Consider the following 19,639-nt stretch of genomic DNA (forward strand, 5'->3'; position numbering starts at 1 on the left):
ATTATGAAATATGCTACTGAGATATTGACTTTATTAAACAATTAACCTTGCATGTTACATAAATAATTATATTTTCTTATTACACTGTGATTGGCCCTAGCAGTTATATATTATTGGTTAAATGTATTTCCTTTAATATCAGTCACCTTTTCTGCTTCATGTGAAGTATCTTTCTTTCTTTTACTTAATGTGTTTCGAAATATTTTATAATTTCTTTTCGCCTTCATAACGCATTGTTACGTTAATTTTATTTTATCTTTAAATTAACAAAAATAATTTTTTCATTAAATTTTTTCTTTAAATTAACAAATTTTATTGATAAAAGATAATTAAAGTTAAATAACTAAACAAAAAATCAACGTAACAGTTTGTTCTGCTCCTAAATAAGTTATAGATTTTTTATTTCACATTATTATTGCATAAATACGTATCTTGCTTTAACTGATTTAATTAATTATTTTGAACAAGATTTGCTGAATGCCAATAAATGATGTTAGAGATAGATAGGTTTAAAAGTTAAATGCAGTAAAATTCCGTTATAACAAATACCGACAAAACAAAATATTTGATATAACGAACATTTTTGGATTCCCCAGCGATTTCTTAATAAATTACACGAATTTAGAGTAAATTTCAATACAGTGAAATATTCGTCACAATAAAAAATTCATGAATCCCCTCTGAGTTTGTTGTATAGGAGTTTTACTATAAATGCATGTTAATGTCATCTGTATTTTAATAGAGTTTAATGTTGCTTCAATAGAACTTTTATAAGGTTATTAAGATTTAATTATAGCATTATTTACTTTATTTTAATAGTTTCTTTAATGGACATTAATTTTAAAATATTTGATAATATATTTTTAATCCTGCAGCATGTGATATAATTTGATGCATTGTCATATAAGCATTTACCATGTCATTTCAAAACTTAAATTCACATCTTGACATATGTCACTTTATTAGATTGCTTGTTTTTAAATCAGCATTTTTTCTTTTTATTTGACTTTCACTCATATTTATAACCCAAACACGCATCAGTATCAGATAAACAAATGAAATATGCAGTGAAAAGTATCATAAACATTTATAATTTTAAATATTTTTAGGAATTTGCAGGTGGTATCACATTAGCAGCTATAGCTGCAAATGAGTCGCTCAAAAGCTGATGTTCTAGGCAAATTGCCGTTCCAGATTTCATAAGCTGCTCTTTCTGAAAAACATCAATATAAATAAAGAAACCAATGATATATAAACCGCTAGAATTAAATATAATTTAAAACACCTTAAAACATATTATTATGCTAATATTATTAAGAAATCCTTTTGAAATGTGCAATAGTAATGGAAATTTATCATACGTTATAGCTGCTGGTCGTAAAACAGAAGAGGGGCTTTTGTTCCACAGATACCCACTGGGAGCAATCTTTTTCTCTAGTGCTTTGCTGATTATCTACTGTTATTGGACTCTGGACTACTTTAACGAAACCAATTTTTCCACCGCTTGTCGAACTTAACGAATTATCTGTTTTAGCCCAGACGCGTATATTAGCTTTTAACTTTGAAGTCAGGATTTTTCCATACATTTCTGAAAGAAAAAACAATAATTACAGAAATTTCATAAATTCATTAATTGACTACCTAATCGTCCTGTGGATAGTTTAGAAAATATTATTATAGGCACTTCAGCACCAGCTGCTAATGTTTTAATAGTCTGTGTATTAGCAAATGGAGGGGTCAAAACACGCGTCATTCCACCGATTAATTTCATCAAAGTTTGTTGAGTAGCTTGCAAAGCTGGTGCAATGTTTGAGAAGTAGATCAACGGATTTTGATAAACAAGTGCAGATGCTGCAAAATTATCACGGTTAATAATATGTTAATGACATTCTTTGTGAATTTAATGCAAGAATTACTATTGCTTTTAGCTTCTATATCTAGTTACCTATTGATGTAACAGTTTGTGTTGATACATCTACACATACTACCATGTGACCTTGCGGTGTCAAGTCTGCTGGCCATGCCCAGGCAACTCCATTTGCTAGCGCTTTTGGCATTGTATGAACTAACCAAAATGATTGCGGTTGTGCATTCATCATCATAATTATGCCTAAAAACTTGTAATTGATGTATTTTTAATGTTTTTTATTTTTATTCCTAGAATAATAGAGACCTTTTGAAGTAGAGTCAGTAGTAAATCCAGAAAATCCTGGTGGCTCATTATTGTATCCAACTGCGCTTAGGGAATTATGCAGTGGCGCAAACCAACTTTCAAGTGTCGAAACTAAAGCATGACCTGCATTTCCAGTCAAAGCTGCTCCTTCGTCAGCCCATTGAGGGGCTGCTGATGTTTTTATTTTTGCAGTGATTTGGCCAGGTGTTTTGTAAAGAACATACCTAAAAGTTAACTGATCATGCATGATTTTCTTTAAAAATTAAGTGTAACATAAATAAATAAATGGATAAATGAATAAATAAAATTACGTATTTAGTATGACATTCAACACAGCCAGGTATTTAAAGCTTAAAAATTACAATATGAGTATAACATTTATTCATTAAGCCAGCAGTTTTATGTTGTTATCTGTTATATTAATATTAATATTGTTGTATGAATAAGCATGATTATGCTAAAAACGTTTTATAACATAAATTGGTGGTAAAATTTCATTGAAAATTTATGCAAAGTTCTCAGACAAATGCTAAGCATATTTGGTTTTAAAGGAATAAAAGATGTATTGCTTTGAAATTATATGCATACATAAGAATTGTGAAATACTAAGAAAATAAATAATGAAAACCGATTATAATTAAAAAGCATATCTTTAATGCATGTATGTTTTACTGCTTCATTTAATTTGGTATAGTTTTTATTAAATTCACTGTTTATGACTGATTTATAATGTAAATTCAGTAATAAATGAAGACAAATCTACCATTGCGTTACGTCGAGAATGCTAATTCAAATTATTCTCAGACTTTTGAATATTAAACTTATACAATTTATTTTGTTAAATGAATTTGTCATCATAATTTTAAAAAACATTAAATTGATCATACCAATCTACGTTGTTTGCTGCTGTTGATTTACATTGAGCATTTTGAGTTTCGCTTTGCTGAACAATTAGCAAAAGAGCAATTACAAAGAATTTTAGTGAACAATCCTTCATCATTGAATAATTTCGCGGAACTAAATTACAGTCAATGGCAGAAACTTTTAAGAAGTACTTGTTAGCTCAAATGCAGCTGCCACTGCTTAAACATTATTTGTTGTTATTATAATTGTGAGTAAATTTCATGGCAAAGTTTTACTTGAACAACAAAGTTAACAATTCTTTTTTGTTAGATTAATATTAGTTTACTTTGCAAAGCATGGCTCAGTGAGTAAATATATGAAAAAATAATGTTTACAAATTATCTTCAATATTTATTGGACAGAAAAAGCTCATTCTGCATTTAATGCATAAAACAGATTCTGAAAAAGTCTTCTTTTAGAACACTAGTCAAACTGATAAGTGAATCTTATTATTGAAATACTGTTACACTTTATCTGTAACTCAGTGCAGTAGATTCATACTGTATATTTATAAAAAGTATTTTAACTGTAATAAGTTATTTCTTTTCATTATTTTCGAAGCATTATTTTTAAAGTTTCGAATAGCAGTAACATATGAATAAATGTAGTTATAAGAATCTCATGAAATATGCGCAATTTTAATATTTCATCGAATGCCATCTTATTGTGAATCAGTTCTTTCTTTAGGCGCTGCTTTTTTATTCAAGGATTTCATAACATAGTTTTAAAGTATTTGATTTTCTGTTATTAATGAATTACTTTTCTTTGTCACTAAATTCTTAGTTTTCATTTATTCAGAGAATTAATAAATTTAAGTTCTGTAAATGTAGTTTAAAAAACAATAAAAAGCAATAAGGCATATTTAGTGTGTTTTTCTGAATTCTTCGTGATAAATCATGGTGATACTTTTCTTGATAGTGTTTATGGATATCTCAGGCGTAATTTTTGATCATCTAAAGCAAGTTTTTATAATAATGATAAAATTTATAATTTCATTGATTTATATTATTCATCTGCATATAATTTTATTTAATGTTATTCCTTTATAAATTTATGATTGATAAAAATATTTTTGGTATTAGCAAATATTTATTTAGTTTTATTTTAATTTCAAGTAATATAAAAATTATTTTAAAAGCTACTTTTAACAATGATTTCAAAAATTAAGATAAAATGAATATTGTAGTCCTTAGATACTTTTCATTGTTGCTATGCAAGAAAAGACAAACATTGTTTTACTTTTAAACGTCGTCAGTTCATGCTAGAGTTGATATTTGTAGTTTTAAATGTCACATTATGGCGGACTTTTGAAACTCGTTAATTATGTTTTCCTTTTCCAAAATAGATTGATTAATGTTTAAATTCATGTTAGATGAGTAATTTGAAAATTGAAGCGTAACCATTTGTTCAAAATTTACAAAAAGATAACAATGGATGATAAATTTTATCAGCAAATATTTGATTAATAAAGCTATATATAATAAGTAGCAATCATTAAATGTGAGATATATTTAACAGAAATTTTTGAAATAGAAATTATTTTGTGAATGATTTCGTTCCTAGATTTTTATACGAATTTTGATTCGTCTGATATCAATAAAGCTATAATGGTAAATGAATATCAAAGCTATATGCAGAATAATTTTATGCTGTTAAATGCAATGGTTTTTTGATAAACAGAAGCCTTAAAGTAATTATTTTTTATCTTCAAAATAAATTTTATGCAAATTTATTTTTACACATATTTCTAATTATGCATCATAATTTTTTATTTATCCCTAACTTATCTTATTCTTAATTTCTAAATAAAAATAGTTAAATTATTTCAAATGTATAAACTATAAAAAAAATTCGGTATCTTATATATAATGAATTTTTCATTGAAAATGGAACAAAGTGTAAAATATGAAAGAAAGCAAATTATATTGAATTAAAATCATAGAAATGCATATTGCTTAGGGATTTTGTTATTTTATATTTGCTTGACATAATCTGTTAATAGTATTTTTTATTAGTTGTATTGATTTAATGCATATAGTAAAGTATTATATAATAAAATTAAATTTAACCAGCATTTTATTAATACTTTCACATTCTGCTGTTTGCTAATTTTACGTCCGGTATGTCGACTCCTAGAAAGAGAAAAGTTTTGAGTATGGAGCAAAAATTAAGTAAAAAAGCAAAAGCTGTAAGTCGTGTAAATAAAGAGTGACCCTTCGTTGTTGCGATCGTTAGCAACGATCGACAAGTCCAGCGGGCTGTTGCAATAACGTTGGAACCAAAAACAACGTATAATGTAACAAAAGTAATGGCAGAAAGCCAACTAAGGATAAACCAAAACAAAACAGGAAAAATCACTAATACTGTTGCTAACAGTGAAACCAATACGCTGAAATGCAGACCGTTGAGATTATGAAGTCAGTTCTTTAGAGAACAGAAAACGCACTCCTCAGCCAAAGTAATACTACTTCCCCGTATTATCACGAAACATCCGGCTAACATTGCCCAATGCTTTACATGATTGGCACATCTGAGTATTTCTTTAATTTCATTTTCATATTTATTATTTCTGGTGAAAGCTTTTTTGCTACAATAAAGATATGCAGAAGACTGATGCAAGATCTTTGGAAAGGTGTGTTGCGTGAGAGAAAAAAATTGTAAACATCCATGTGATTGGATTATCCAGCTTTTATATTCCAGCGAGTTGCTGTGGACATCGTAAAATTTTAAGATATAAATATCATTATGGCAATAAGCATTATTTCACGTTGCTGTTCAAACATAATGCTGTAGAACATACAGTATGATATGAAGTTGTATTAATAATAAAAATAAAGATGAATAAACAATCAAATGACTCTGTATTTTTTTAAAGATATCCTTCAAAAGATGATAAAAACACTGTCATGTAGAAATTTTTTTAATAATAAAAAATAAAGTACAACCTTGAAAATCAAAAATACCACAGTATTGAGCGCAGATAAATTTTATTAAAATACCCAGTGCTTTATTCTGGTTCAAAATAATTCGAAAACAACGAAATTAATGTAGTTTAACAAATAATTTTTTGATGCTGTGTTAATTTTTTAAACGTTTTATCTTTTCTTCACTGAAGTGGCAAGTTTGAATGAAGCTATTAGTTGTTTTAGCATTGTTTTTTTAGTTTTTTCTAAAGCGGAATGTCTTCGTTAAAGAACGTGGATAAAAGCGTTAGTAGAGTTCATCGAGAACGTTCTCAGGTAACTTTTTTATTAATTTTTAAACTATATTTATTGAGTTCGTTTATTTTATTAAAGCTCATTTGCACAGAAATAACTTCATAAAACGGGTTTTATATTTTACCTTTGCCTAAGCTTAACTACTCATGATGTCATTTTGTTGAACTAATATATTATTTAAGTAATACGTTTTGCTTAAGAAGATGGATGGTTTAAATTTAGATTATTCTACTGTATATTTATTAGGTGTTATATTGTCCACTGTCTTTCTTTCGTTGTTTTAGCTTTCAAGTCGCAGACGGCTAGGTGAACTTGAAAAGAAAAAAGATTACATAAAACGTGCAAGGTATGCTGGTATTTGTTAGTTTATTGTCCAACATTGTGCTTTTAGGTCACATCAAATTAAAGAGAATGCAATTCGAAAGCTTCGTCGCAAAGCCTTGGAGAAGAATCCAGATGAATTTTATTTTCACATGATTAACTCCAAAGTTGAGGTATACACTTAAGTGATCTTTAGCAGATGCTGTTTTTGCCCGTTTTTTTTGTATTCGTACTGTTAAAAGAAAAAACAGCGCATTATTTAAAAAAACGGTTATACCTAATTACTTTTTATTCATATTTTCCAGGATGGAGTTCACTATGAGAAAGCAATTGGCAAAGATGAAAATTCTAAAGAACAGGAAAAACTATTGCAGACGCAGAATCTGAATTATATAAATTTCAAATTGCAAATTCAACGCCAAGTATATTTTATCCATTTTTAACGACATGTATTATATATGATTGGTGAATTTAGAAAATTAAGAAGTTGTTAGACGATTTTGGCTTTTTATTTTCCTTATGTAAGGTGAATTCGGTGAAAAAGCATTCTAAATCAGAAGGTAAATGAATTTTTAAAAAGCTTTACAGTTTTGAGATGTATTTCTTAAAAGGGAAACCCTTGTAAGCTATGTTAAATTTTAAATGCTTGCAGAAAATGAAAAGGCAAAGTCGTCGAAAAAGTTCGATTTGGAATTACTCAAAAAAAAATTTCCCAGTGGTTTGAATTTTAAGAAACTGCAATCAGAGCTTCAAGTAAGTGTGAAGAAAGCAACAGCATTTTATTTTTCTGAATTTTGTTTCAATTTTTACCACTCCATTGAAGATGTCTGCGTAAGCTCAGATCAATAACGGCTTACTTTTGATATGCTTAAAGTTTTATGATATGGTTTTCTTTGTTGATTTAGTCATTGGACAAAAGCAAATTGAGCAGTTTTCAAGAATTGTTGAAACGCTTACGAGTTGAAAAGGAATTGTCAATTGTGGCTGAAAAACTTCACATGAAGAAAGAGTTTGCGGTAGTTGAAAATTTGCATTTTTTATTTTAAAAAAATATTGTTGTTGCATTTTTTTGAATTTCAGAAAAGCAAATCAAAAGGAATAATTCCAAGAAAAAAGCGCAAAGGTACTGCTATCCGAGCTCCAGTTTACAAGTGGCAGTTTGAACGGAAGCGGTGACAACAGTTAATTTAGCTTCTTCGTATTTCGAGCAACTAACCGTACTTAAAACGCAAATATATATTATATTCAACAAAATTTTCAATGCTTCTTTTTGTTAAGTTGAACATTTTATTCATCTTTTCAAAAATGTTCTCAACATATATTAAAAGTGAAAAAAAAATTCTTTTACTGTTTGTTAAAAAGAAAAACATATATGTATTTGTCAGTATAAAACTTTTAATTGGCTTGGATGGCAAGTTGTTTTTCTAGGACGAACGTCATGAATGTTCTTGTGAATGCTTCCTCGTATTTTCAGAAACAGTAACCGCACATTCTGATTTTGAAGTGATGGTTAAAACTAATTTTTCTGCTGCTTCTTTGTTTCCTTCTGTCAATGATTCCGCTTTTAAAGATACGTCAGATATTTGTGGACTAAAAGTGGAGCTTTCTGCGCTAGTAATTGATCTCTTTTTCAACTGAAAATTCACAAATGATGCTTCACTGATATCTACACTGGAAATGGACTCAGATCCGTTGACTAATGATTGGGAATCATTTGCATGAAGGGTAGCATCTTTATCTACACCATCATCATCGTCACTATTTTCTTCATCCACTACTTCTTCCTCGTCTAACTCCTCTTCGTCTTGCTCTTCATCATCTTCGTCTGATGATATATCTGAATCAAAATCTCCAGTAGATGAAGACTCATCACTACTCGGCATACCATCAGTCGATACTGCATCCACGAGATTGGCGCCTGGAACACTTAACCCAAACAAATAACCAGAAAACGTTTGCTCATTGATATTTCCTTCAAACAGAGTCTAAAACACGTACAAAATAATGTTTTTTTTTCAATTTGGCATAAAAAATTCCTGATTATAAATAACAAACAGTGCTTGCAAATAATGAAATCATAAATATTACTATAACAATTCGACACAAAAAGCAACATCTGTACTGTGTATTAACGTTTTCATACAGAAAAACAACCAATAATTATCACAGAAGTTCATAAATAATCATCATAAAATATTAATTTATTATTCAGCCTCATTAATGAGGGAAATGTTACGTTTAATTGCTGGTGTTTTGCATTTAAAGAATATTACTGTAGACTGACCCTAACTAAAAAGGTCGCTGACCTAAAAAAGGCCTTTGTTAGAAAATGTTAGATAAGCTTACAGCTTCTTCGTTAGAAAAATAAAGAAAAGAAATCAGCTTGAAATACAGTAATGTGCATAATTTAAGTTGCTGCGAGAAAAGAAAATTTCAAATTGAAATACCTGCTTCATCTTGAAATAAACTTTCCCAGTAAGCAAACTATCACTTCCTGCCTGATGCTGCGGGCCGACACGTCGAACCTTGTAAAAGAGGGTTCGTTCAACAAAAGTAAAACTTCGTTCATTTAGTACTTTCATTTGGTCTGCAATCTCCTGCAAGCCTCCTTTCAGATGTCGGGTTGATTTCATTAAGTATTTCAGATCAAATATGTTGGGGAAAAACCGACGCAAAATAATGAAGAAATCGGTCTCGTTGTTGGGCAGGTTTCGGTTGGTCAACATTTTGACCAAATAGCCAAAGTCATAACCACTAAAAATATAATGTCGGTTTAAATTCGCATTTTGTCTTAAATGAGCAAAACTGTAAACCTGTGAAATGAAATCCATTGAACATTGTCGAGGAGAAGCAGGCCAGAACCGTACATCAGCTCGGCAAAATCGATTGGATTGATTCCATCCGTTTCCAATCGTTTAAAATCTATACCCGATTTTTGTAAAAGCGCAATGGAATCCTGCGCATACATGTCCTCTCTGCAAGGATTAAATTATGATAAAACAAAAATTATTTACCGTTATTAATTTACGCTAGGCTAAAATTAAAATTAAACTGCCAAGTGGAGCACTCGCTGGGTGTTTCTCCCTGGTGATTGAAAAATGACAACCCAATCTGTATGATTTTTAAAAGGTCCACATTTGCACGCATTAACTGATACTGATAGTCGACTGAACTGCGGAATTCGCCGTACGGACGTGCAACGACGCCAGGAAATTCAGTATCCTAAAAATAAATAATCATCACTGAACGAATATTATTTTAAAAACTTTTCATGAAAAAACAAGCTTCGTTTCAATGATGACTTCTCTGCAAAACAGAAAAACATACAAAAAGCTATAAAACAACAGTCAGTAAACAACAATACAACAAGTAAGCAATTTGCATGATAAACAAACAATTTTACAGCAAATTTGCTTATATACAGAATTTGAATTAAAAACATTCCGGAGTTGGCACAATTCACTAAAGCTGAACTTTTCTAAAAACAATTTTCTATTTGTAAAATTAGGATGCAATTAAAACAGCCTGCATTCCATATTTCAACACTTTACAGGAATTCTTTCACGGATTTTTTTCAAAAGTAAAAATTTATACAATAGTGCATACCATCGCAACAACAGGATAATCAGGAAGAAGTCTCATAATTTTGCGGAATTCCAACAGTAGATTATGAGACCAAACATCTCTTATGCGTGTTTCATCACTTCTGCGAAGAATTGAACTTGGTAAATGAGAAATTCTCCTTCGGTCGATTGAAGTCTGAAGGGATACAGTCTTTGGTAGGGGCGGCTTAGAGCCTGCCATCCTACTACGGTATTCAATAAACAACAGCTCCCACACAGAAAAATGAAATAACAATAAATCTACAGTAAATCGTTGGAAAATACATTTAAGTAACAATAATATTAGGTTGACGAACGACTGCATAATTGGAATAAAAATATTTTTAAAACTTAATTGAATTTTTATTTGTCAATAATTTTATTTTTTAATGCTTGCATTTTCATAAATTATAAGTAAAAATTTCCTTATTCTTAGATGTTGTATTAATTTAAAATTAATTATAATAAATAGAAAAAAATAAAATAAATGAGGCATATTATATGAAAACTGAATTTTAATAAGTAAAAATTCATTTTATCTAAATGTTTTTCAAATTAAAAAGTGTATTTTTAATTTCATGCGGATGTACTGTAATGAATCTTGCACTTCATTATGGTATATTGTGAGAAAACACTATGACCTAATGATGAAGTTATGTGTTCTTTACTTGAGTTTTTAAGGTTTTAAAATTTATACTTCTGTATTATGAAAATTTTCAAACTCATAAAATAATGTTATTTTGCAATTTATTTTCAGTGCAAGCCTTTTTTGTGCTATTATATTGCTTATTGTTTTCCTTTTAGATTTGCGAAGAAGCGTATCTCAATTTTGTTCGATAAAGGAAGAATATCTGTGAAGTTCTAAACTAATTTAATATTTTGAATTGGTTATAATATAATTACGATGAGTGACGATTTGCAAGCTAATTTGGATGATTATTTGGTGCAACTGCAACAGGTAAGCCGTTTAATATCAAATTGTTTTTTTAATTGTTACTTTTTCATTAGGTCGAAGCGGCTTTAGTAAGCGAACCAAACAACGAAGAGTTGGTGAAGTTGAAAGTCGATCTGGAGGAAGTGATTAATATCACGAAAGAGTTGATTCAATCAACAATGGGATTGCGTGAACCGCATGTCGACAACTCTGCTTCAGAAGAGCCTAAACCAGTAAAAGATTGGAAGGTAATGTGTTCAGCTCTCCGTTTATCTCCAAAGACACACAATGCGATTTGAATACGAATTTGAATTGATGATTTTTGCTTGTTCAGATACTTCGTTTTGCCACATCGAATTTTGATTGAAAAGCGAGCGAATTTTGATATGCATGCCATGTCAGGTATTTTTGTTCTTAAGAGCGTAACTTTTCCTACTTTTGCCCACTTGAGGCTATATAAGTATCGAACATCTGGAAATTACAAAAGTCATTGGTGATGAAGTGAGAAGATTCATTTTGTCGTTAACGATGATGTTGCAGTAGTACGGCATATCTTCTTTAACTCAGATTGAGAATGTTACGTACGGCATGCATTAAGCAACAATATGATATGATTGTAATTTGAGAAATATGAGAAACGTTGTCCATGTTAAAAAAATTTTTTTTTATTAGTCTTTAAGTCTTCAGAATTTGGTTTTAATTCATTATTTTGGAATATTCATTTGAAATTTTTCACTTGAATGAACGTTTTAATATTTTGTTTGTAATAGCTATACAATTTAGGTCGGTGATAAATGTATGGCTGTGTGGTCGAAAAATAATCAATTGTACGAAGCGGTTATTGATGGTATATCTGAGGGAAAGGCAGCGGTGACTTTTGTTGGTAAAATTTTTATATTGAGAAAAAATATTATTGAATAAATAACTGAAGCGTTGAATTTTAAGGCTACAATGTAACAGAAATCAACAAATTGCATTTGCTTCGTATATGTGAAAACACCCAGCCGAAACGTTATCTTTGGGATTCAAAGCCCAAAGGGAAATCGTTATGGCAAGTGGAGAAGGAAAGACGACGCAAAAAAGCACAGAAGAAAGCACAACGACAAAAACAGTTGGAAGAGGAGAAGGAACTTGAAAAAATGAAATGGAAAGATTTCAGTTCGAAAGCAGTTTCGAAATCTTACAAAGTGAATACTTGATTGTGTTATTTTTAATTTTAAATTATTATTTATTGGTTGATTGGTGAATTGTTAGCTTTCAATGAGCATGTTGATTGTTTATTTGAAAAATGTTAACTGTGATTTTGTTTCAAGGGAGTGAAGAAAGAGTCGATTTTTGCGTCGCCAGATACAGAAAGTGGGCGTGTAGGTGTTGGAACGTGCGGTATTTCTGGAAAGCCGATGACCAATTTTATTAGTCACGAGAAACTTGTGACAGGAAAAAGCAGTCAGTTGAGTTTGTAGCTTTTCTCATCGTCCAGCTGCAGCATTCAGTTTTGTATTTTACATTATTTTGTTTCATTGTGTTCAATTTAAATTTCACGAAATTGTGAAGCAATTCCAAGAGCTGCTTTTTATACCATTTTCTCTGGCTAGTGTGAGAATGGAAATTATTGATAATAGTGCACTTTCATTATTATTTAATAGTGTATATGAGAAGGAAATTTCTTTGTGAGACTGTTTTCATGGCCGTTGTTGATATTGCTTATAAACAGAGAGAAAATTATTAATCAGTTTACTCACTCTGTATGGGTCAATTTATTGTATTAAATGTTTTGTAAGCGTATTGTTTTGCTGTTGATTGATTTTTAATTTTTTTTCTCGGCCGTGTCAGTTATGTCAGCATTATCCAAATTTTTGAAAATATAATGCGATTAAAAAAGAAGAAAGTTAAGGTACTTTTAAATTCGAAGTTATTCAATAGCGTTACGTTAGTAAATAAAAGTAACTTTTTTAACCACTGTAACCGTCAAACATTCGCTTCATCTTCATTGAATTCAAGCATTTATACATCCTGTTGAAGATTTGGCTTTAATTTCAAAATGTGAAGTGCAATAATTGCCTCTTTTTCTTACGCTTCGCTATGCATCTCTCTTCAACATTTTTAATTGATGAAAGACTTTATTCTGTTAGAGTGTCTTCTTTTATGGTAATTTGCATTTGTTGAACTGTTGTTTATTAATGTTGTTTGTCTATTCGATGCTTTTCTACAATAAATCAACATCATTTACAAATCAAGCAAAGCAAATTTTAATAGTAAATACTGGAAAAATATGAGCATACTAATGATATTATTGAAAGAACACTGCAAGCTGAGGAAAAGATCTAATAGTGGGAAACTAACTAATAAAACTGAAGGCGAAAGCATAGAGTTTTCCACTATAGGAAAGTTGAATGAAAATGTTTTAAATTTCCTGCTGAACACCAGTGTACTAAAAAATGTATAAATGATTTTTTGATTTACTGTAGTTGTTAAAAATCTAAACATTCTTGATATTGCTTTCTGTTATTTTTATTTCATTTTCATTAATTCAAATTTATTATACAGTTCTCAGTTTGTTGCTAGTTTTATTATTCTTATCTTATCTTAGCAGAAATGTAGTTAGTGTAAATTTAATCACAATAAAACGACAGAAATATGAAAATTGAGTGGCTTAAAGTACCTATATGTAGTTTTTACTCTCAAAATGCTGCGCATACTATTTTTGGGGGGGCATCAGTGCCAACAATCTGATACATTATTGTTGACAGAGAGAAATATGCTTGCATACATAAAATCAGAGTTTTTCATCTGTCTTTTTTGTTCTGCTGCATAATAAAAGCATATTCTAAAGTTATTATTAAGCTTTTTGGATTGTATGATATTATTATTATTATTATTTTATTGGTATGAAGTCATTGTGCATGCTACGAAGAACCATAACAGAATATTGCATGAAGCATGAAGAGAAGAAATTTGCACCGGTCGCATTGCAAAGCAGCTTATGAAGTTTGCCAGAAATGTTCTCATTGCAAGCATGGCTCTCTATTATATATTTGCTATGCAGAAATAAACTTTTATGCAATTTAAGTTTTTATAAAAATTGCAGAGATGCCATGCTTGAAATGCATCGTATGATCAATCGAAAAATCAAAACGTAATCTGATGATTAAATTGTTTGAAACTGCTTCAAATAAAGCAAATTTAGCTTTAATAGACATTATTGTGCTTTTCTGTACCATCATGCGATCGGTTTTTGCAGAACTTCAAAATACATTAATTTTAGTAGAAAACTAGAAATGTTGCTGTTTACATTATTCTAAACTGTCTTTCAAAAAATAAATTATTTTATTTCTTTATTAGAGCACTGCAATTCATCAAAGCAAATGATAACCTTAGCAGAAATTATTGAAGTATAAGATAATATAATTATACTGAAATAAATATATTTTTATCAATCTTTTTTATTCATATGATTTTTAAAGTGTGCTATTTTTATTATTTGATTTTAAAAAAAGTATATTTTAAAAATTAGTTTCAGAGAATGGACAGCTTTGATATTATCAGTTATTAATTCTTGCCTCCAATATTAACCATGATTATCTATTCAAGGTCAGTTTTTAAAAATATGCAAAATGCGCCATAATAATGGTATTAAAATATTATCACAGTGCTATTTCTTACAGATGAATTTGTTGCATTAGTTTTACTGTATCTTCTTCCCACTGAACATTAAAATGCAAATTAAAATAAAGTTTTTCTGCTTCAAAATAGCAAAACTGTCTTTATGATTTATGTTTATGTCCATTCGATATAATAATTGCGTAGGTGGAAGGGTCGAAACGAGTCGGTGCGTACTAAGTAGAATAGCTGAGGCCAAGGACAGTCGTATTTACGAATAAATTTACAAGGCTGCATGCAGATAAACGCTGACAAAAGTTGGTGGCTTTTTACGTTTGCTTTATGCTATTCAGTGTAGAAAATAATTTAAAATTTCAACCAATTACAATTGCAATTTTGCTAACTAGTTGAATTCAATTTGTAGAGCGCTTAATGAAATTTTATTTCTATAAATATCTGTTGATTTTCTGCTACTGAGAAATTTAAGTAAATCATTACAAAGTGTTTTAATATTTTCATCAGTTGTAATCATTTTTTCAAATTTTGCATGATTATGTCATTATAAAGCTTTCAATAGTCCGTTCTATAGCAAATTCTTTTGTAATTAATTGAACTTTTTTGGATGATAAGCATATTTTAGAAGAAAGAATTAAGATTCTATCAACATGCTGATTTAGCAGTTGATAATATTGAAGAATGCAAGGCGCAGTACATTAAAAAAAACAAAAACAAAAAGTTGCTTGATATTTTAAATGCTCTTATAAATTAATAATTTCTCTAAAGTATTATGTTCTCATTATAATATTTTAATTGCATTATTTATTGTATTTTATTAAGAAAACAGTAATTATCAACAGAACATATTAACAAACATATGGATAGATATTGATTTACTTTGGAAATCTTTTAATTCTGAAATAACAATAATTTAGCAGTAAGAAGCAACATGATTGTACTTATTGTAAAATGACTGGTATAATTTATATATTATAGAAAGCGTGTTTTAATTAAAAATGAACTTAACAATATTAATATATTTAAAGAATTTTTTATAAATAATGTGATTCAGAAATAAAAGTAATATAAAATTTTAAATTATACCGTTATTACATAATGCATTTTATGAAGCACGCCAGCATTTACTAATAAAAATCTAGTTTTTATCTCATTTATTAATACACATGACTAATAAATTTGAAAAATAATATCACTGCTTTTGTATTCGATATTTTAACGCTTCTAAATTTTATCTAACTATTAAAATCAGTAAAAATGGGCCATTACATTCTCAAAGATTTGGGTGCAGTGCATTCCTCTAAATTTATATGCAGTTTTGTTGCATTTTATAAATGCAGAATATGATAAGCCATATTTTAAGTAGAATGAATGAAAATAATATCAACATTTTTATAAGTTTCTTCCATAATCAGCACCAGCTAACTAATAATTAATTATGAATTTGTTTTAAATTAAAAAGTGATATTTAAACATTAAAAATCGATTATTCAGATATCAGAATGCCAATATTTATGCATATTAGTAATCGTTTATCAATTTCTAGTTAATTGTTCTTTCAACTTAATTTCAGAAATGAAGCATAAATAGAAAAAGTACAGATAATGTAGTAAAAGTTATTCATGCAATCTTTGTTAACATTCAATTAAAAGCATTTGATATTTTTTTATAAAAATAAGAGTTATACATTGAAAGTTATAAATTGAAATTATAACTGATTCTATATTGCAAATAAACGAGTCTTTAAATTATAGTTATTTTGTGCTTTCATTGAAAATTTTTTCATAAATTTAATGCATTCAGTGCTTTTGATAGAATTTTAGTTAAATCGATTTGGTTTTCAAAATGAAACAAATGATGCAGTTTCGGTGAAAAAGACATGCGCATTATGTCCAAATTTGAAAGCTGCTGAACAATGCTAATCATTATTAACTGGAAACATGCCCTTTAATTGCATTCCTGTATATTTCTCGCAAAAAGATATTTTAAATATTTTGTAAATTGAATGAAATAATTAAATTTTTATATAAAAATAAGTACCACAATAATAAAAATTGTTCATGCAAGATTATTGTAGTAGTAATAATTATCAGTAGATTATAAAATTCAATTGCATCACTAGTGAGATTATTATTCAACAGATGCATCTTATCATTTTACAAGCAGAATTGTTTCAAAATAATGATGACATGAAGATTGATTTTTTGTAGGTAACAGGAAGCAGTGCAAATCAAGCAGTTTTATTTTTAAAATATTTCACTAAACCAAAACCTGATTTAAAATAATGAAAAAATCATCCGAAAACAAATTTTCAAGGAATTTCAATTTATGGTCTCTTTCGTTTCAGTCGTCGTATATAATAAAAACTTCCCATTTTAAGCGAAACATTCTTTCTGAAATTCTACAAGTGAATGCAAAAAATTTCTCTAATCTCTACTGATAAATTAATAAGGTAAGTTTATTTTTCTGGAAGAAATGCAGCGTTTCAAAAATATGCAAATGTTCTTTATTTTTCCAATACTTTTCAAATGCTTGGCAAATATGACATTGTTAGAGTTGCGGCAATTCTGAAAGCTTATATATAGAGAAATGAATGTTTGCAAGGCCACAGTAATGTTGAAGGTCAGATTCCATATTAGCAATATTTATTCCCAGTCTGTTGAATGAATGGTTTGTAGAAAGTTGTGGTGGTTGTGGTGTTAAAATGGACAGTTGGTGAATTTTTATTAAAAAAAATCAATTATTCATAACATATCTGCACCATGGAGTACAGAAGTAGCAAGCATATTGATGTGTTCGGGATGTGATGGATGGATGATGATTGGTTGAAAATATTCATGAAGAGCTTGTTGTTTTTTTCCATATATGTTATTTGTTGTACCAGTTACGTAATTTGGTAGCAGTAATGCATAACTGGATATTTTGGAACTTTCACCAATGATTGGTGAAACCGACCTTGAGCTTTTCTACTTGTGCTTGCCAGCCAGTGACAGTCACTTTGGGCAGGTTTGGTCGCGTTTTACAGGGCGCGTGATGGGCTAAAAATTTTCGACAGGTTCATCAAAGCGGGTCACGGTACGCAAGCCTGAAAGGAAAACCGGCATCAAGCTGCAGGCTATTCGTCGCCTCGGGTATGCAGGCTTTTGTAGACCGGACTTTTGAGGACGGTATATCGTCAGTGGATGGTAAAATTGTTCACCACGTGTGTCGACGTGTTCTGTTCTGCTTCCTTGGCGTGGCTTTTATTTTTTTTTGCATTCCACTTTTTTGCTCATTTTAATATTTTAATTTTAATATTGAAACGAGAAAAAATATCTTCAACGCGAAAATATTTTGCATTTGTTTTTAAGAAATACTGTATATTGGCGGCAACTCTGACTGGACAACGGTCAGCAACGGTTCTGGTGACAGTTTCGACACTGACCCTGTTGATTTGTCATTGCTTTCGTTTGCCATTTGCCAACATCGTTGCCAACTCTGATCAGTCTACCAACTCGCCGAGTTGAAATGGGCTCAATGGGCGTCACCTATCAAGAGTTGCCGCCTATGACTACGTGGGTAAATTCGGCGCATCACCAGCATCAGGGCCATGCTCCATCCCAACCACCACCACCACCACCACATCAGACCATACAAGATCAGATACCACGTCCTGACATGCCCACAATGCCTTATCTCATTGCAGAGCAAACACCAGGTCAAGCTTATGAAATCGATGAGCATCGTAGCTGGTCTGCATGTACCATATCTCCTGAAGGTGAGAAAAGAAAATTTTTTTTCTATTTTTCAACTTCAGCTAAACATTCTCTTTCCCTCTCATTTTTACATTCCACGTATTTATTTGTACGCTTATAAAATTTTCAAATTATCATTTGCATTTTCCTATAATTTTTTAAATAACAAAATCAGCATTTTATGTTGTGATTTTCAACTTGTCTGCACTCGCATGCATTCCAATACAGGTTTTTGTTCTTTCTCTTTGAAATTATTAGCCTGTAAAATGAATACATTTTGCATAGAAAAAATTGCAAATCATTTTCAAGAGATGCTACAAAATTTATCAATATACCTGTGCAGTTTGCAAAATAGACTGTAAAATGACAACTGTACTTTAAAATTAAATGGCATTTGAAATAATTTTTTTAAACTTTCGTTGTTCATATATTTTTCTTTCAAAAATGTAAAATAATTATCATCATTCCGTTATAATAAATAATTATTATAAAAAATAATGACTCATTAATAAATATTAGAAATTTGAATGCTCATTCATGTTTCTCATGTTTCATGTTGTTTAAAAATGTTCTAAATTATCATAAAAGCAATTATTATTGCTATTATTTAATTTGACGCTTATCTTCAATACTTGAGCAAACATCTTTAATACTAGTGTTTTTTGTACATATACGAGGAACAAAATTTTTAGGTGCTTCTTGAGATTACAGCATGCTAATTCTGAAATGGGAAACTTTTTAATTTTAATTAATGCTACTATTTTTTTGTTTGAAACAATAAATTATATGCACAAGGAAAGCAATATTTATAAGAAACAAAATTAATTAATATTCAGATATTATGAACAAAAGTTTTTGAAGTTAATGATTCACATATTTAGCATAAATGATAATAACTTTAAAATTGTTACTTAGTGTTGCCTCTTATTCAGGATGAAAGCATAAATTTTGAAACAGCTTTGTAAGTTTAATCAAGTAATTTGTTTGGACTTCAATTTTTATTAAAAAATATTTCCTGTTAAGCATATTCATATTAACAGAGAAATAGATTCGACTGATAAATTCATTTGGAACTAGTTTCATAACTAATTTTTATCAGACATCATACTTCATGCTGCATACCATTACCTCTTTGTTAG

General features: G+C 29.5%; 6 protein-coding genes across 6 annotated transcripts; 4 read left to right on the plus strand and 2 right to left on the minus strand.

Annotated features, from left to right (window-relative positions):
• Nucleotides 1–1,355: 1,355 nt before the first annotated feature.
• Nucleotides 1,356–3,170, minus strand: Tsp_00873 (deoxyribonuclease II family protein). Its single transcript, XM_003376603.1, has 5 exons — nucleotides 3,061–3,170; nucleotides 2,174–2,397; nucleotides 1,946–2,110; nucleotides 1,642–1,851; nucleotides 1,356–1,588 (listed from the first exon to the last, which is right to left on the minus strand). The coding sequence occupies exons 1-5, from the start codon at nucleotides 3,168–3,170 to the stop codon at nucleotides 1,356–1,358; spliced, it is 942 nt and encodes a 313-aa protein (XP_003376651.1).
• A 3,085-nt stretch (nucleotides 3,171–6,255) lies between these two features.
• On the plus strand, nucleotides 6,256–7,791 carry Tsp_00872 (putative U3 small nucleolar RNA-associated protein 11). The gene is made up of 8 exons (XM_003376604.1): nucleotides 6,256–6,315; nucleotides 6,579–6,640; nucleotides 6,686–6,788; nucleotides 6,921–7,037; nucleotides 7,091–7,175; nucleotides 7,268–7,368; nucleotides 7,521–7,631; nucleotides 7,696–7,791. The coding sequence occupies exons 1-8, from the start codon at nucleotides 6,256–6,258 to the stop codon at nucleotides 7,789–7,791; spliced, it is 735 nt and encodes a 244-aa protein (XP_003376652.1).
• Nucleotides 7,792–8,051: 260 nt separating this feature from the next.
• On the minus strand, nucleotides 8,052–10,542 carry Tsp_00871 (protein POP2). Its single transcript, XM_003376605.1, has 6 exons — nucleotides 10,222–10,542; nucleotides 9,644–9,837; nucleotides 9,429–9,590; nucleotides 9,192–9,369; nucleotides 9,063–9,140; nucleotides 8,052–8,600 (listed from the first exon to the last, which is right to left on the minus strand). Exons 1-6 carry the CDS (start codon nucleotides 10,540–10,542, stop codon nucleotides 8,052–8,054), a joined length of 1,482 nt encoding a protein of 493 aa, XP_003376653.1.
• A 579-nt stretch (nucleotides 10,543–11,121) lies between these two features.
• Nucleotides 11,122–12,614, plus strand: Tsp_00870 (survival of motor neuron-related-splicing factor 30). Its single transcript, XM_003376606.1, has 5 exons — nucleotides 11,122–11,175; nucleotides 11,226–11,399; nucleotides 11,935–12,034; nucleotides 12,097–12,338; nucleotides 12,465–12,614. The coding sequence occupies exons 1-5, from the start codon at nucleotides 11,122–11,124 to the stop codon at nucleotides 12,612–12,614; spliced, it is 720 nt and encodes a 239-aa protein (XP_003376654.1).
• Nucleotides 12,615–17,631: 5,017 nt separating this feature from the next.
• Tsp_00869 (putative malate dehydrogenase) lies at nucleotides 17,632–18,272 on the plus strand. Its single transcript, XM_003376607.1, has 3 exons — nucleotides 17,632–17,654; nucleotides 17,833–17,968; nucleotides 18,117–18,272. Exons 1-3 carry the CDS (start codon nucleotides 17,632–17,634, stop codon nucleotides 18,270–18,272), a joined length of 315 nt encoding a protein of 104 aa, XP_003376655.1.
• A 1-nt stretch (nucleotide 18,273) lies between these two features.
• Tsp_00868 (forkhead box protein B2) lies at nucleotides 18,274–19,639 on the plus strand. The gene is made up of 3 exons (XM_003376608.1): nucleotides 18,274–18,523; nucleotides 19,416–19,461; nucleotides 19,600–19,639. The coding sequence occupies exons 1-3, from the start codon at nucleotides 18,274–18,276 to the stop codon at nucleotides 19,637–19,639; spliced, it is 336 nt and encodes a 111-aa protein (XP_003376656.1).

Source organism: Trichinella spiralis, assembly GCF_000181795.1.
Source record: "Trichinella spiralis strain ISS 195 chromosome Unknown Scfld4, whole genome shotgun sequence".
Taxonomy (NCBI): domain Eukaryota; kingdom Metazoa; phylum Nematoda; class Enoplea; order Trichinellida; family Trichinellidae; genus Trichinella; species Trichinella spiralis.

Excerpts from the sequence above, each read along its gene's own strand:
- Tsp_00873 (XM_003376603.1), bottom strand. The coding sequence starts at position 3,170 with ATGAAGGATTGTTCACTAAAATTCTTTGTAATTGCTCTTTTGCTAATT. Across the intron at positions 2,398-3,060 it reads GCAGCAAACAACGTAGATTG|GTATGTTCTTTACAAAACAC; the intron begins GTATGATCAATT and ends GTTAACTTTTAG. Across the intron at positions 1,852-1,945 it reads ACAAACTGTTACATCAATAG|CATCTGCACTTGTTTATCAA; the intron begins GTAACTAGATAT and ends ATAATTTTGCAG.
- Tsp_00872 (XM_003376604.1), top strand. The coding sequence starts at position 6,256 with ATGTCTTCGTTAAAGAACGTGGATAAAAGCGTTAGTAGAGTTCATCGA. Across the intron at positions 6,641-6,685 it reads GATTACATAAAACGTGCAAG|GTCACATCAAATTAAAGAGA; the intron begins GTATGCTGGTAT and ends TTGTGCTTTTAG. Across the intron at positions 7,632-7,695 it reads ACATGAAGAAAGAGTTTGCG|AAAAGCAAATCAAAAGGAAT; the intron begins GTAGTTGAAAAT and ends TTTGAATTTCAG.
- Tsp_00871 (XM_003376605.1), bottom strand. The coding sequence starts at position 10,542 with ATGCAGTCGTTCGTCAACCTAATATTATTGTTACTTAAATGTATTTTC. Across the intron at positions 9,838-10,221 it reads ATTATCCTGTTGTTGCGATG|GATACTGAATTTCCTGGCGT; the intron begins GTATGCACTATT and ends ATTTATTTTTAG. Across the intron at positions 9,141-9,191 it reads AGATTGCAGACCAAATGAAA|GTTCGACGTGTCGGCCCGCA; the intron begins GTACTAAATGAA and ends CTCTTTTACAAG.
- Tsp_00870 (XM_003376606.1), top strand. The coding sequence starts at position 11,122 with ATGAGTGACGATTTGCAAGCTAATTTGGATGATTATTTGGTGCAACTG. Across the intron at positions 12,035-12,096 it reads GGCAGCGGTGACTTTTGTTG|GCTACAATGTAACAGAAATC; the intron begins GTAAAATTTTTA and ends TTGAATTTTAAG. Across the intron at positions 12,339-12,464 it reads CAGTTTCGAAATCTTACAAA|GGAGTGAAGAAAGAGTCGAT; the intron begins GTGAATACTTGA and ends TTTTGTTTCAAG.
- Tsp_00869 (XM_003376607.1), top strand. The coding sequence starts at position 17,632 with ATGTTATTTGTTGTACCAGTTAC. Across the intron at positions 17,655-17,832 it reads TTATTTGTTGTACCAGTTAC|CGGGTCACGGTACGCAAGCC; the intron begins GTAATTTGGTAG and ends GGTTCATCAAAG. Across the intron at positions 17,969-18,116 it reads ATGGTAAAATTGTTCACCAC|AAATACTGTATATTGGCGGC; the intron begins GTGTGTCGACGT and ends TTTGTTTTTAAG.
- Tsp_00868 (XM_003376608.1), top strand. The coding sequence starts at position 18,274 with ATGGGCTCAATGGGCGTCACCTATCAAGAGTTGCCGCCTATGACTACG. Across the intron at positions 18,524-19,415 it reads ATGTACCATATCTCCTGAAG|TGTTGCCTCTTATTCAGGAT; the intron begins GTGAGAAAAGAA and ends ATTGTTACTTAG. Across the intron at positions 19,462-19,599 it reads ATAAATTTTGAAACAGCTTT|ACATCATACTTCATGCTGCA; the intron begins GTAAGTTTAATC and ends AATTTTTATCAG.